The sequence below is a fragment of the Misgurnus anguillicaudatus genome, chromosome 13, assembly GCF_027580225.2.
Source record: "Misgurnus anguillicaudatus chromosome 13, ASM2758022v2, whole genome shotgun sequence".
NCBI classification, from domain to species: domain Eukaryota; kingdom Metazoa; phylum Chordata; class Actinopteri; order Cypriniformes; family Cobitidae; genus Misgurnus; species Misgurnus anguillicaudatus.
The window spans coordinates 31,484,082-31,500,377 of NC_073349.2; the positions used below are offsets into that span (position 1 = coordinate 31,484,082).

A 16,296-nucleotide genomic window follows, 5' to 3' on the forward strand; every position below is an offset into this window, starting at 1 on the left:
GTTGAGGGGCCCTGAACTACAGCAACAGAGCTGCTGTTGTGGCAAAGCAGAGAAAGATGTCATGTGATCAGAGAGAGAGAGAGAGAGAGAGAGAGAGAGAGAGAGAGATTGGATTGAATGTATGATTTGTGTATGTGTTGAAGTTTTATTATATGAATGTGTTAATGGAGAGAGGAGGAGCATTGAGTTCTGTTGATTGAGAGATTTAACCACAACGCTCTCATCCAATAAAAGACTTCTGGAATTCTGGAATATCACTTCAATCCGGAATGTTCCACAGATGTTCAAAGTTTTTGATGTGCAAGCTGGAAAGGGACTTTTTTGGATATATGTACTTATTATAGTTGTGTGTGTGAGAGAGACGGGAAATTCTGTGGTCTGAACAGTAGCACACAGGAAAGAAGGAATGAGAGCAGGAATTATGGGTAATAAATGTTGCTGGCCAGCACTTTTAATAATTTAATAGATTGTTTTTCTTATCCCACACTTATCTTTCGAACAACTTTTATAAGATGAGTAGAGTCATCGGTCAGCAGATGATGTTGTGCTTGAGATGGTTGGTGCTGTCAGAAGATCAGTATCTTCAAGCATTATTGAGATTATCTGAGGGTCACCTAAGACTTTTTCACCATGAGCGAGGCATTTAACTAATTACACTTTCTCTCTTTGGTCTAACAGATCCATCAGAGCAGATCACCGGTGGGCCGTCTCCTTCCTCCAGTCCAAACCCAGCTAAAAGGAGCACCGCTATAAACTGGTCATTCCCTGATAAAATCAAGTCACCTCGAACTGTCCGAAAACTCTCAATGAAGATGAAGAAACTGCCGGATCTCAGCCGGAAACTTAGTGTTAAAAACCCTGTTAGTAACGAGACCAGGTTGGCCACAACCAGGACAAACGGAGGGGAGCTTGTGCCGTCTCAGCCCCGGTTGTCGCCGGCGGGTGTTGCGACTGCATTGGCCAACGGTAACGTGATTTGGCGGTACCATCTAGACAGCAGCATTTCTTCACAACATAACTGCGATAAGAGGAGAAGCAACAGCGGCGGCGTTCCCAAATCGGCCAGCAAAGGAGGATACCTCAGCGACGGAGACTCGCCCGAACTCGTAGCTAAGTCCGGCAAGCACGGCCCCTCCAACAGAAAGAATAGTAAATCTCGGGAAAGGGATCCGAACGGTAACGGTGGAAACCCAAAGCATCCTGGCACTGATCTGGACATCGATGCCTTCCGTTCGTACAGTTTCTCAGAGCAACCCAAGTGTCTGTCGTACATCTCGGGACTGATGAGTCTGCACTTCTACGGCGCAGAAGACCTGAAGCCTCCGCGAGTCGATTCCAGAGACGTCTACTGCGCCATCCAGGTGGACTCCGTCAACAAAGCTCGGACGGCACTGCTGACCTGCCGTACGGCCTTTCTCGACATGGACCACACCTTTAACATCCAGTTGGAGAACGCTCAGCACCTCAAACTCGTCGTCTTTAGTTGGGAGTCGACGCCACGGCGGAACCGGGTGTGTTGCCATGGAACCGTGGTTCTGCCCGCCCTGTTCCGCGTGAGCAAGACGCACCAGCTGGCGGTCCGTCTTGAGCCGCGGGGAATGATTTATGTGAAGTTGAGTCTGATGGAGCAGAGGATGAACTTTCTGACTGGTGCAAACGGTGACCATGAGCCGCAGGTGTTTGCTGTCGATGCTCGCCGTGTGGTGGAACGAGAAGCGTCCGGCCTGATGGTTCCACTGCTTATTGAGAAATGCATCACTGAGATCGAGAGGAGGGGCTGTCAGGTGAGAAAAGAGCTACATGGGGTTTAATCTGAGAATGTTTTGTTGGATTTTGTGTTGCAGGCAATATATTTACTTATGGCGAGCAAACGATTAATCGTGATTAGTCACGATTAATTGCATACAAAATAAAACTTTGTGTTTGCATAATATACAGTATGTACATAATATACATAATAATTACACATAGCACACACACATATTATGCAAACACAAACTTTTATTTTGTATTCGATTAATCGCGATTAATCGTTTTCCCACCACAAATTTTTACTCTTATTTAATCGCACACTTTACATTAAACACTTCTGTCATTTGTTTGGGTTCAAGTGAGCTCACCAACTGTTCTCCATGAACATACAGACGCACACAAACAAGCTTAGCAAGGCCTCTGCATGGTTTGTGTACCCAGGCGCGTTGCCAAAGTTCGAGTCATTCATCCCTGTTATACACGCACGGCACACAATCTCTCTTAGTGTCACACAGAGTTTAATGGCGTTCTCGTCCATTCATTGTGCTGAGTGTGTCTGCTGTCCTCAGATCAGATTTATCTTTGAATGTTTACACAAACTGCAAAATAGTGAGGTCATATCACAACAGGGTGTAGTGTGCTACAGATGAAAATATTTATTGCGCACTGCATACTGTTTTTATATATATTCAATATTTAATTATTTGTCTGTCTGACTCTGTTCATGAGTGTCTGTGTGAGTTTACACACGTGTGTCTATATGTGTGTGTGTAAATGATTAGCTGTGTGTTAGTTTGATAGCTCTGTGAGGGTCCATCTTCCCTGTCATGCATTTAAAGTAACAGTTCAGCCTAAAAATAAGAATTTCGTCTTTATTTACTCGCCCTCATGTCATTCTGTTATATTTATAGTGCTATCAAACAAGTGTGTACGAGTGGTTGTGCTATGATTTAGCTTATGACCTCCAGACATCTGGCTTTTCTCCAAATGAGATATGAGATATATATATATAGACTTTGAGCTGAATGCTGGCGTGTGGTTTTAACAGTTATATATAATCTCATGTGTACAGTAGAGTCAGAGAGCTAAATCTGAAACCAAAGAGGAAGGGACAGAGGAAGCGTTTAGTGGATTCAGGAAACACTTCAGCTCTTTATAACCCAGCCGTGGTGAAGATATTTGTTTCTGGCACACCGCACTGCTCTGAAATCAGCTACTGTTTCACACTGAACCAAAATGTCTGACGTTTACTGGACCTTGAGCTGATAAATCTTCATCTTTTTATAATAGAATACTGCACACTATTCCCTGCTTACAGATTTGTATTAAAACTGTAAAACTGAAATGCAACACAAAGTGTTTCATATGGCCCCTGTACATTAAGTGTTGCATTTAGGCAGGATCTGATCAAAATCAGTCTGATCTGATATTAGTAAAGAGGCAGATACATTTAATATGGGATACAAAGAAACCATCTGTATGTTTGATTGACAGCTGATGGGTCTATGTGTTTGATTAACAGCTGATAGTTCAATGTGTTTGTTTGATTGACAGCTGATGGTTCTATGTGTTTGATTGACAGCCGATGGTTCTATGTGTTTGATTGACGGCGATGGTTCTATGTGTTTGATTGACAGCTGAAGGTTCTATGTGTTCAATTGATAGCTGATGGGTCTATGTGTTCAATTGACAGCTGAAGGTTCTATGTGTTTGATTGACAGCCGATGATTCTATGTGTTTGATTGACAGCCGATGATTCTTTGTGTTCGATTGACAGCTGATGATTCTATCTGTTTGATTGACAGCTGATGATTCTATGTGTTTGATTGACGGCCGATGATTCTATCTGTTTGATTGACAGCCGATGGTTCTATGTGTTTGATTGACAGCCGATGGTTCTATGTGTTTGATTGACGGCCGATGGTTCTATGTGTTTGATTGACGGCTGATGGTTCTATGTGTTTGATTGACGGCCGATGGTTCTATGTGTTTGATTGACGGCTGATGGTTCTATGTGTTTGATTGACAGCCGATGGTTCTATGCGTTTGATTGACAGCCGATGGTTCAATGCGTTCGATTGACATCTGATGGTTATATGCGTTCGATTGACAGCTGATGGTTATATGTGTTTGATTGACAGCTGATAGTTTCATGTGTTTGATTGACAGCTGATGATTCTATGTGTTTGATTGACAGCTGATGGTTCTATGTGTTAGATTGACAGGCGGTGGTTCTATGTGTTTGATTGTCAGCCGGTGGTTCTATGTGTTTGATTGACAGCTGATATTTTCATGTGTTTTATTGACAGCTGAAGGTTCTATGTGTTTGATTGACAGCTGATCGTTCCATGTGTTGGATTGACAGCTGATGGGTCTATGTGTTCAATTGACAGCTGAAGGTTCTATGTGTTTGATTGACAGCTGAAGGTTCTATCTGTTTGATTGACAGCTGATGGTTCTATGTGTTTGATTGAAAGCTGATGATTCTATGTGTTTGATTGACAGACGATGGTGCTATGTGTTAAATTGACAGCTGATGCTTCTATGTGTTTAATTGACGGCCGATGGTTCTATGTGTTTGATTGACGGCCGATGGTTCTATGTGTTTGATTGACGGCCGATGGTTCTATGTGTTTGATTGACAGCCGATGGTTCAATGCGTTTGATTGACAGCTGATGGTTATATGCGTTCGATTGACAGCTGATGGTTATATGTGTTTGATTGACAGTAGGCCTGGGCGAAAAATCGATTTAATGAATTAATTCGAATTTTTGTTGTGGGCGATTTAAAAAATAAGTAATTCGATTTTTTGTAATGGCGCATTTTTGGCTGCCCAGGGCTTCCGTAGCGTTATTATAGCAACATCAACAACATCATAGCACACGTGAAACAGCATCAGCAAGCGACAACATCATCATCATAGCACAAACACACGAAACGGCAACAGCAAGCGACAACATGGCTACCGGCGAGAGTGGGAAGTTTGTTCCAAAGAGAGGAATAAAATCATCTGTTGTTTGGAACTGGTATGGGTTTGCTGCGACAGACGTGGAGCAAGAGACCCCGCGCTGCAACATTTGCCTAAAGCCCATTGCAGTCAAAGGCAGCAGCACCACAAACCTATTCCAACACCTGTAACAGAGACATCCAGCCGAATATGAAAAATGCCAGTCTCTCCGTGACGAACAAAACCCCAGCGACCGACAAACTGCTAAAAAACAGCTAACTGTAGCGGAATCCTTTGCAAAAGGCACCGCATATGAGAGGAAAGGGGCACGGTGGAGAACAATCACGGAAGCGGTCGCTTTGTACATAGCCAAAGACATGGTACCCATATATTCCGTAGAGAATACGGGGTTTATTAATTTGATTAAAACCTTAGACCCCAGATACGAGCTACCCAGCCGCAAGTACTTCAGTGAAGTCGCCTTGCCCCAGCTGTACAACATCACACGAGCGAAAATCAGCAGAGAACTGGAGGAGCTGTCCTTTTATTCAGCAACAACCGACATAAAGTTTATGTTGTTATTTAAAATTCTATGCAAAGTGCAATTAAAGACAGAGTATTTTTTCTGTTTTTGGTTTGAAATATTTTATTCTGCTAAGAGTAAATGTAGTGCATGTTCATGCCATGTATCCCTGTATGTTGTTGCATTGTTTGGGCTAGATACAATGAAAAAATTCACTGTCTAGTTTTACTCAGATTTTAATGTATTTTTAATGCTTTCGAAAATGGTGCTACTCTCAAGGTTAATGTTTGTCTCCTTTTAGTCTCTAGACTACAAAGTGTGACTTAAAACACAGCTGGGACTTTGATTCCAAGAGGGTGTTTATTTATTTATTATTCATCTAAAAAATGGGGGTTACATTTGTCTTGTCTTGTACATTTGTCAAAATTTGCTTTAAGTTGTCTGCCGTTTGTACTTATTGCTTTTCTTAATAAGTGGGGGGGGGGGAATCGGAAAAAATCGGAAGTCGAATTAAAAAAAATAAAATCGGAGATTTTATTTTTAGGCAAAATCGTCCAGCACTAATTGACAGCTGATAGTTTCATGTGTTTGATTGACAGCTGATGATTCTATGTGTTTGATTGACAGCTGATGGTTCTATGTGTTAGATTGACAAGCGGTGGTTCTATGTGTTTGATTGTCAGCCGGTGGTTCTGTGTTTGATTGACAGCTGAAGGTTCTATGTGTTTTATTGACAGCTGATCATTCCATGTGTTGGATTGACAGCTGATGGGTCTATGTGCTTGATTCACAGCTGATGGTTCTATGTGTTTGATTGACGCTGATGGTTCTATGTGTTTGATTGACAGGTAGTGGGTCTGTATCGTCTCTGCGGTTCGGCTGCTGTGAAGAAGGAGCTTCGAGAAGCGTTCGAGAGAGACAGTCACGCTGTCGATCTGTCTGAAAACAACTATCCAGATATTAATGTCATTACAGGTGAGTGTTTGTGTAGTTCAATGGTGAAGCATTGAAGTAGCAGCACAAAAGGTTCTGGGTTTGGTCCCAGTAAACACACACATACTGATAAAATGTATATTTTGTAATGCACTGATAACAAAATTCAACTCATCATAAAACGTTTGTATTTATTTGTGTGTTAAAATTCTTCTTCAGAAGCTGTGTGTTATCTCACACAGAGGTTTAGTGTGTGTTCAGATGTGTGTTCAGATGTGTGTGTGTGTTTTCAGGTGTGTGTGTGTGTGTGTGTGTGTGTGTGTGTGTGTGTGTGTGTGTGTGTGTGTGTGCGTGTGTGCGTGTGTGCGTGTGTGCGTGTGTGCGTGTGTGCGTGTGTGTTATGAGGTTGATGTCCGATGTGTTATTTATATGAACAGGTGGTGTTTATTTGTTAACCATTCTAGTCAAAGTCCCATCATGATGCATCTGGACATCATCCAGCCAATCAGGCCGCCTGCAGCTGCTGTCTGACCTGTAGTTAGAGAAGCTCAACTGTGAAAAGAGAGAAATATAAACTAGTCAGACTGTATTCTATAGCTATCTTTACATGCACAAAATTTTGTCAATCTGACTAAATTTAATCCAATTGCAGGTCAAATGTTTGTTTACATGTATATTCTATATAATCTGATCCAAACATCTGCGCAAGTGCACAGGGTTGCCAGATTTGCATATCAAAACTAGCCCAATGGACATTTTTTCTGCACATGTGCACAAGATATTTTTGCATCCGATGGAGAAAATATTACAGTTTAACACAATGTCATAAAATATAAATTTAAGTCATGAAGTCATACAAGAGATGCTGTTTACTTTCTATATAACAGATATAAAAAAAATTCACTTCATAACTCTCTCTTCTCTCTCTCTCTCTGTGCAGGTGTGTTGAAGGATTATCTTCGTGAGCTTCCTCTTCCTCTAATCGGTCAACAGTTGTATGAGTCGGTTCTGGAGTCGATGGCGAGAAGGCCACTGCAGATGGGACCCAACGGATGTGAGAATGACCCGGTGGACTCCGAACACACCGTCAGCTTGCTGGAGATTCTGCCAGAAGTTGAAAAGGTACCAGAACGCTCTAAAGGATCTTTAGTCCCAGATCATTGATGTTGTAGCTCACTGCTGTTTGTGTATTTGTGTGTCAGATGACCTTGCGTAAGCTTATGGACCATCTGAAGCGTGTGGCCTCGCATCACGCCGTTAATAAAATGACCTGTCAGAACCTCGCCGTGTGTTTCGGCCCGGTTCTCCTCAGTCAGAGACAGGACGCGTCATGCCACGGGAACCGGGTCTTCATCGACTCAGAGGAGCTCGCCAGCGCTCTGCACTTCAAAAAACACATCGAGGTCCTGCACTACCTGCTTCAGCTGTGGCCAGGTGAGAACAGCTTCAATCTTTTAAAGATGACACTCGTGACAAATAAATCACCAGGTCACTTCATTCATTTATTTATGTGTGTGAAGTGTTGTTGTAAAAAGCGGGCTCTGGTTCATCTCATAATCACTTTTGGGCCTCATTCACAATAAGGCTGCCCATCTTTCTGCTGTGTGCGTGACTTCTTCTACCCATACAGTAAAGCTCAATCTATAATTACACGCATTCCTCTCTTAAACTTTAACTCCGGCTGATCCGCCCGCCCGTCTCACCCCGCAGAACAATCGATCTGTTTCCAGAGGCCTCTCTCTCCTGTCAGGCGTGAAGGGTTCAGCTAAACTTGTCCTGTGGTGTGACGCCTGTCTTTCTCTCAGCTTTGTGTGTGTCTGTAAAGGCAGTTTTTTTTTGCTGGTTCAGCTGGTTGCCATTTTTATTGTTGTTGGAATTTTATTGCAGCATCTTTCACCAAAAAAAAAGTCCCATAAAGTAGCCCATGATAGTTTTTGCATATTGTATCAGGCCTGAATTGGCTAATCGGGAGAATTCCCAGTGGGCCGGTCTGGGTTTTTTTTTGGCCTATGGGCCGGTGTTGAAGGTTGCTGTCCCTAGGCTATCTACACTCACAACAGTCCCACTTGCGTAATTTGGGGGTGAGATATGTCCCCATCTCTTTATGCCCGACTTGTTTTTGTCCCGACCACTTATAGGAAGAATTCTTGCATTAGGGTCCATTAACATCTAAACCGCATGGAAAACACAGGACACCCGCGTTTTTCTGTTTTTTATAGCATTCAGCGTCTAGCTTTGCTACCGGTCCCACTCACTGGTAACACTAGTTTTGTTTCAGACACGTCTATATTTAAGTGGGCTTGTTGCACGTCTAGATTTAAAATATACTTGAGCACAACTTTGTGCAAACGGCCTCTTAAAGGAAAAGGATCTATACATCATCATTCTTTAAAATCTAAGTCATAGATGTAACAATGAATCATCTCTGAATGTCATTATCATCATATTCCCCTCTATACTTGATAAATCTTGCTTGTGTATTGTATATCAGGGGTTTTGCTAACTTTTACAACCCAACAGGTAATCTCAATACCCAATTAAATAAAAGTAGAAAACACAAAAAAAATTCTAACATTTGTTCCCCTTCAGAAGTTTTTGAATAAGTTTAATTAAATAATTATAAAATTATCTTAATCATAATTGTTTAGGCTACAGTATTTGCACTGAATTAAAATATTTAAATAATACAATGAATTGCACTATTGCAGACCTGTCTAAATCATGAAACTCCATAGCTGAAAATGTGGGTATATTTCTAGCAATAGCCAACAATAGATTGTATGGGTCAAGATTCATTTGGATATTAAGTAAAGATCTATTGAAAGTATCTTACTGTAAATATATGAGATATGTGTTGCTAAGGACATTTGGACAACTTTAAAAGTGATTTTCTGAAGATCACCTCGTATGCCAGATAGTTGTATTTCCAATCCTAACAAAACATACATTAATGGGAAATCTATTTATTGTATTTATTTATGATGTGTATACAACTCAATAAAATGTACTCTTATGGTTCATGGTGTGGCCATTTCATGTTTTCTGACAAACCATGGATTCATTGTTTCAAATTATGATAGTAAATATTAAAGATATATTATCTAAAAACTAATTATTGTCATCTTCTGTTATCTGATGATCTAATTCTGCTATTTAAGCTAAATATATCTGGCTTTAAACTGTAACTCAACTTTAAAGCTGATAGTTACACAGTAACAAAAAAAATATTTTTTTTTATATTTTATAATCTCTTGTTTTTTAATTCAGCATTTGCATCTTAATGTACTTCTGTAATGTGAAGTATATCTGAGTTTAATAAGATATTCAGGGTTTTATTGATTCAATGGTCACGCAGTGACATGTGGGATTGGTAACATTATCTAAATATTTTTAGAGGTGGATCAACTTATTGCATTGTGATAAAAGACTACAGAAACTACTGATGAATTATACAGAATAATATGAGGAACATAAAATATATTTAATAAATGCACCAATTATATAAAAATAACAATTGGTTTCATGGTTTCAAATAGATTTCTATTGCACTTTCCACAGTTGTGCATTGTTGCAATGCAACTTAAATTTAAAAAATGTAATTATACAATGAAATTATGCAAATTTATTCCATCTAATCTGTCTTTATCTAAAAAGTGTTTTAACCTGTGCATAAAACATATAGCTTTGACTGACCAGATGACATCAGGTGATTAACTAAACTAAAATAATCTGTGTGTTTGTAGAAATCAAGGTGAAGTTAGTATTTATTTATATAGCTAGTTAACTCTTACTAAAATAGTAGCAGCTAGAATCAGCCAACGGTTTAGAGGACAGATCGGGACCAGATTAAACTGGTCTGCTTTGAGTGTCCTCATCTACACCTTTAATCTCAACATATTGTTAGCATTAAATCTTTAAATGCAAGCTAAATATAATGCTATCTTGTCATTAACCGGCTTGATGGATTTTGTGGTGTTATGGAGTTTGTCCGAGTAGAAGTTCAGTCAGGTTGCATCTTTTTTAACCTCCTGTTTATTTTCTGCATGCTTTGAGTATTGCCCTATAAATCAAGTTGTGTATATTCTGGTATTAACAGCCATCACTATTTCTCTCGTAGTTGTTGAAACTCCAGGCAATTCTTCACCTTCTGTCCCCGTGGAGTCGTTTCCAGTGGCTCCCGTGAGAAGAAGAAAGGAACGGCCGCAGGTTTTAAATCTAACCGAAGCCGAGGTGACGGGAGTTCTGCGATCTCGAGCCGGCCGCCTGGACAGTCCCAGTAACCGTTACGCCGGCGACTGGAGCCGCTGCGGGGAGCCGTACCTCCGACCGGACTGCCCGGACGACGACGCCGACTACGATGACGTTCCCAGCGAAGATCCTCCGACTGTAGGACGAGAGGACCCACAGAAGGTTCCCGGAGACGTGGTGCTTGAAGACGAGTCGCCCGAGGCGAACGAGGGAACGGAGAGAGATGAAGAGATGCAGGAAGACAGTGAAGGAGAAGATTTGGACTTGGAGGAGCCTCTTCCCATCAGCCCCTGTGATCAAATCCTCACAGGCATTGAGCACAGACCCAAAGATCACACGTATCAGGCGTACATGAAGATCCAGGACATCAGCCCGGTGCTCACCAACAGAGTAAACCTACGGGACCTGCAGGAGAGCATCGACGCGCTCATCGGCAACCTCGAGAGAGAACTCAACAAAAACAAGCTTAACATGGGATACTGACTTTACCGCATCGGTTACCGTGGTAATACATCAGTGCTGTGGAGTGCATACACGAGACATTCCTCAGTTCTGATTCTGTGTTGATCTTGTTTCTCTTCTTATTAGAAGAACATTAAAGCCTTTAGTTTTATTAAACTGGTGCTGATGACAGCGAGAGGTTTGAACTAATTTAATACAGAGGTACAAACATTACTATGATGTAAACCAATGCACTTATGATGATGATGATGCCTGCTGCATGAAGCATGGCTGGGTATTCAGTTCAGGTACACACAGGTGTGAAGCCTACTACGGGTACGTCCCAGGCCCGGTACCTCTTTACCTAACCCTTAACCTTATAGGACCTTATACCTGTAGTCCACACCCAAAATCTTACATATGACTTGCTATTAAACCCAATGTAGGGAGCATCAACTGCTGCTGGTCTGTGATGTTGGGATGTTGATGTGAGATCGAAACACAACGCCCCCTTAAACAAAGCTAAATATGAATATGCTTGTAGAAATGTGTACATTAAATATTTTATTATAGTTATGCAGAGATGTAAAAAATAAAGTGGGGAAATAAAACTAATATGAAAGTATCCCCAGTATCTCAGAATAAGTCAGGTAGCAGAAACGATGAATCATTTTATTTGTATATCAGTCCAGGGAAATACAAAACGCATCAGTATTTAACACTCGCATGTATGTATGAATATAGTGAAATATGTAGTATTTTTGATGGCCGACACTTTAATGTTGTGCATATTTAAATATACGTCAGTGTAGTATTTGGCCTGTAGATCAGCCAGAGAAAAATCAAGATTATATATATTTCGTTTCCTGTATGTAATGATATAAACCACAATAAGCGTTTTTTTTTTCAGAATATTTGAGCGTTACATGGTTAAAAGCTTTATGGTCTCAGTGTCTCCTATAGTGAGATGTATTTATGCGTGTAGATAGAGGTTATTTTAATTCAAATGTTGTGGCAGCTGCACGTTTGTGAATCTACAGGTACGGTTTTGTGAATATAAAGTTGAGTCTTGTGTTAATTCAGACATCTAGACTTTAGTCTTCAACAGTGACTGTTAAATCTCTCGAGAAGTAATCTTGAGTTAAATACAATTAACTTGTTCATTAGAAATGTTTTGACTGGTAACAAATCTGGTTAGGACTGTGAAGAGTGAAGAAATGTCACTACCCAAACAGCAGACGACTTCGAGCCAGATCTGCACCGGATCAGAGCCCACGTTTATTAAGCGTGCCTGATTTGATCGTAAAGTGTGCATGCGCAAAAGTCCAAGTCCAATATTTATAAAAACTGTCTTTGGCGTGAAAAAGTGCTTAGTGCCACGTCAAGGTCTGAGTGGACGTACGCACTTTTGTTTGTCTGATTGCTGCGGGTTTTCCTTGATGCTCATTGACAGGTGATTTGTTGTATATCAATGATATTAATTATGCATTGTTTAAAGGTGCAGTGTGTAAATTTTAGCGGCATCTTGTGGTGAGGTTGCAAATTGCAATCAACGGCTTAGTCCACTGCTAACCCCTCGCTTTTGAAACACATAGAGAAGCTACGGTAGCCACCACCGGACAAACATGTCATCGTCGGAGACAACTTGTTAAAAAATTGTCCGTTAAGGGCTTCTGTAGAAAAATGGTGGCACAAAATGGCGTCTTCCCTGTAAGGGGACCCGCATTGTATGTAGATAAAAAGGTCTCATTCTAAGGTAATAAACACATAACGGTTCATTATGAAAGGTCTTTGTACACCCCTGATAATATAGTTTTGTATATTATTTAGCTTTTCTGTCAAGAGATCCTTCTACAAAATACACACTGCACCTTTAAATTTGAAATTTGAAACTACCTGCGCACGATTTTCTGTGCACATGTTTCTTTTATGAATCACACATACGCACTTTTGAGAAATTATCATAATTATCGGTTTCTATACAGCATTTTATAAATGAGGCCCCTGGTGCGGCTCTGGCCCGGAGTCGTCTGTGGTGAATTGGTCATTTTTATTGTTTTATACTGTTGTCTGAGCTCTACTTATGACGTTCGCATGGTATTTACATTCAATAACATCAAAAGCAATAAGTAATGTGGGAAATTGTTTTGAAAACTTCCGATGTAGCCGAAGGGATTAACCCGTATATGTTTGAGCCGCAAGAAGTTCATACACATAAATGACGATGCGTATGGGTGAAGAAGCAACTACTTCACCGATTACTACATCATAACCTGACGTTTTCTGGGCTTGGTGTCAATAACGATATTTCAGTAAAGAGGATGCTTTAAGTTCTGAATCTTACAGGATGACCTCATATATAACAAAAGCTCAAGTTCAAATTAATTCCTTGATTCACGGCACCTTTAAGAATTTAAAGATGATCGTCTGCAAACACAATGAATAACGCAGCATCTCATCAAGCGTGTTATTGTTTGGATGTCAACAGAGGATAAAGATGATCATTCCTCGTTGTCTGAGTCTAGTGCGATCACACCTTTAAATGACCTTCACGTCAGTCAACGACTTGCAGTAACATCAGACATCTCCAGCACAGTATTGTTTCTAAGAGCAGACCTGTGACCTGCCGGCTGAGAAGCGCTGCTTTATTTCAGGATCAGATATCCTCTGTCATACAGAGATCTGAACCGAACTGATCCACGGTCAGTAATAATGAAATGGGATATAAAGATGATAAACATTCCTCTGTCTTCATGTAAATTGCAGTATTGTTTGATGCAGAAGTTTGACTGAAGCTGATCTTTGTATTGATATTGAGAATATATGGTCACATTAAAGCTTGTGTTTCATTTACTGTTGACTCAAATGCTCTTTTTTTTGGAAATGTCTCATTGGAACCATCATGACCTAAATTAATGTAATGATAGCAGGTGATGTGTAACATATACTCGTGTTATTTTATGTTATGTTGCAGAATTATCATCTATCTCATGTATCAGGTAAATACTTTTACATTTAAGCGTTTGTCATTTCTCTAAAGCATTTTATCAGCGAAACTTTGTCTCAGATTGTTCTCTTAAATTCATTAGTAGTACAGACAATTGTTAACAAAGTATATGGAGATTATAAATGAATATAGATTGAACAGAATTCAATGAGAAACTTTTAGGACTGATCAGTTTGAGACATTATTAAACCCACTGCATTATTCACCCAAAAACGAAAATTCTGTCAAGTTGTTCCAAACCTGTATAAATTTTTTAGTTCTGCTCAAAACAAAGAAAAATGTTTGCAAGCAAGCAAGTAGATCTGGGGCGCTTTTGACTTGTGTAGTAGGAAAAAATTATACCATGGAAGTCAATGGTGCCCCAGATCTGCATTTTTTTCATTTGTGTTCATTAGAACAAAGAAATTGATACAGGTTTGTAACAACTTAGTTAAACACAAGCGGCTTCATTTATAAAGCGTGCATACGCACAGATTGAAAAATCCACATATTTACTAAAATATTAATGTGGAAAAGTGTTTAGCGCCACTTCAGGGTCTGAGCAGACGTACGCACTTTTGCTTGTCCGATTGCTGAAGGTTTTTGGAAGCCATCCTTGATGCTCAAAAAGCATTTAAACATTGACATTAATTAGCCATCATTTAAAGGTGAAAATCTGTGCACGATTTCAAGCTCATTTGTGATTTATATGTCATACACGTGTTTTCTATGCGTACATTCGTTTTATGTGTGCTTTTGAGAAATTACCGTAAGAGCAACTTTAGGACGCATTATTTTATAAACGCGGGGCGGCATTGACTTGCGTAGTAGGAAAAAATTATACCATGGAAGTCAATGGTGCCCCAGATCTGCATTTTTTCTAAATATCCTCATTTGTGTTCATCAGAACAAAGAAATTGATACAGGTTTGTAACAACTTAGTTTGTAAACACATGGGGCTTCATTTATAAAGCAGATTTTATATTAAAATGTGCGTGCGCAAAAATCCACGGCCATATTTATTAAAAAAAAAATGTATGTGGAAAAGTGCTTAGCGCCACATCAGTGTCTTAGTGGATGTACATATTTTGCTTGTCTGATTGCTGAAGGTTTTTGGAAATTTAAGCCATTCTTGATGCTCGAAAAGCATTTAAACATTGATATTTTTAAATATCAACGACATTAATTAGGCATCGTTTAAAGGCGGAAATCTGCAACTGTTGTGCACGATTTCAAGCTCATTTGTGATTTATACATCTCAGGTCTAAAGTGAGGCATACACGTGTTTTCTAAACGTACATTTGTTTTATGTGTGCTTTTGAGAAATGATTGTAAGATCAAATTTAGGATGTTTTCTACACTATTATTTTATAGACGTTCAGCAGTAACATAACATAAACAAGCGGCTTTCGTGGTCAACACATAACTTTCTGTAAACTCTGCTAAGAATAAATAACAACAAAGTCCTTTCAAAGTAGTTTATTTATACATCAAGCAAAATAAACAAAATGTAAATAGGAAACCAAAGCATTTGTTATTTTCAACGAGGTATTTGTTCAAGAGTTCAGTTCAGTTTAACTAGTCAGACCATTAAACAAACAGAAACCGGAAGTAAAGTTCGGACCCAACAACGCATGTGCGTCCGATGAAACGTCTATAAACAAGGCACCAGGGGCCTCATTGACTTGCATAGGAAATAATTATACCATAAAAGTCAATGGTGCCCCAGATCTGTTTGGTTACAAACATTTTTCTAAATATCTTAATTTGTGTTCATCAGAACAAAGAAATGTATACAGGTTTGTAACTTTATGGTGAGTAAATGATGACATAATTGTAATGTTTGTGTGATATTCCTTTAAGATGTCTGTGTATGAGTTCTTCTCTTCTGCAGGTACACTACTGTATGTAAATGTCTGTCTGTTGGTTTATCCCTCATTTCTTCAGCGGTACAGATGAAGAGCTTTATCAAACACCTGCACACTCCACCCGTGATAAACATCCATACAGACTGTCAGCATTTGGCTTCAGTTCAGACATCTGATTGGCCCGGTCATGTCTCACGGATGCTTTGATCTAGAGTGAGCTTTCTGATTGGCTGAGTGGCAGAGATGGCCTTTGATTGGCCAAGACTTCATAGAGGTGATCATGCTGATGTCACAAGATTATCCCATGTTTATAATGTAAAATCTGCTGATTGGTTACTAAAATGTTGCTTGTTTACGGTTGTAATATTGTACAATGTGTCTATTAGAGTAGCGGTGCTAAAGACGGAGATTAAAAGAAGCTTTATCAGAGTTGAAACAGGGCCAAAATTTGAGTCAAAACAGTCTTTGTTTTCTGCAGGAAGAGATTAATGCAAGAAAAGTTTGACTTCTACTGCATTCTGGGTAATGAAGAACAGAGGACAGGATTGTTATGGTCGTACAGTGATGTGCTTTAAAAAAAAATCATGGAAATATTTG

The 16,296-nt window shown here is 39.7% G+C and overlaps 1 protein-coding gene across 4 annotated transcripts in view; it reads left to right on the plus strand.

Moving 5' to 3' along the window:
* syde2 (synapse defective 1, Rho GTPase, homolog 2 (C. elegans)) overlaps nucleotides 1-16,187 on the plus strand; it is a 36,949-nt gene extending 20,762 nt beyond the window's left edge. For 3 of the 4 annotated variants that reach the window (XM_073875609.1, XM_055187573.2, XM_073875608.1), the window contains exons 3-7: nucleotides 679-1,784; nucleotides 6,072-6,198; nucleotides 7,097-7,278; nucleotides 7,359-7,590; nucleotides 10,274-13,698. In XM_073875609.1, the coding sequence (XP_073731710.1) occupies nucleotides 679-1,784; nucleotides 6,072-6,198; nucleotides 7,097-7,278; nucleotides 7,359-7,590; nucleotides 10,274-10,887 (2,261 nt within the window). In that variant the 3' untranslated portion in view covers nucleotides 10,888-13,698. Of the gene's footprint in view, nucleotides 1-678; nucleotides 1,785-6,071; nucleotides 6,199-7,096; nucleotides 7,279-7,358; nucleotides 7,591-10,273; nucleotides 13,699-15,778 lie in introns of those variants that run through there. The other variant, XM_073875607.1, reaches the window with a different exon arrangement.
* Nucleotides 16,188-16,296: the final 109 nt, after the last annotated feature.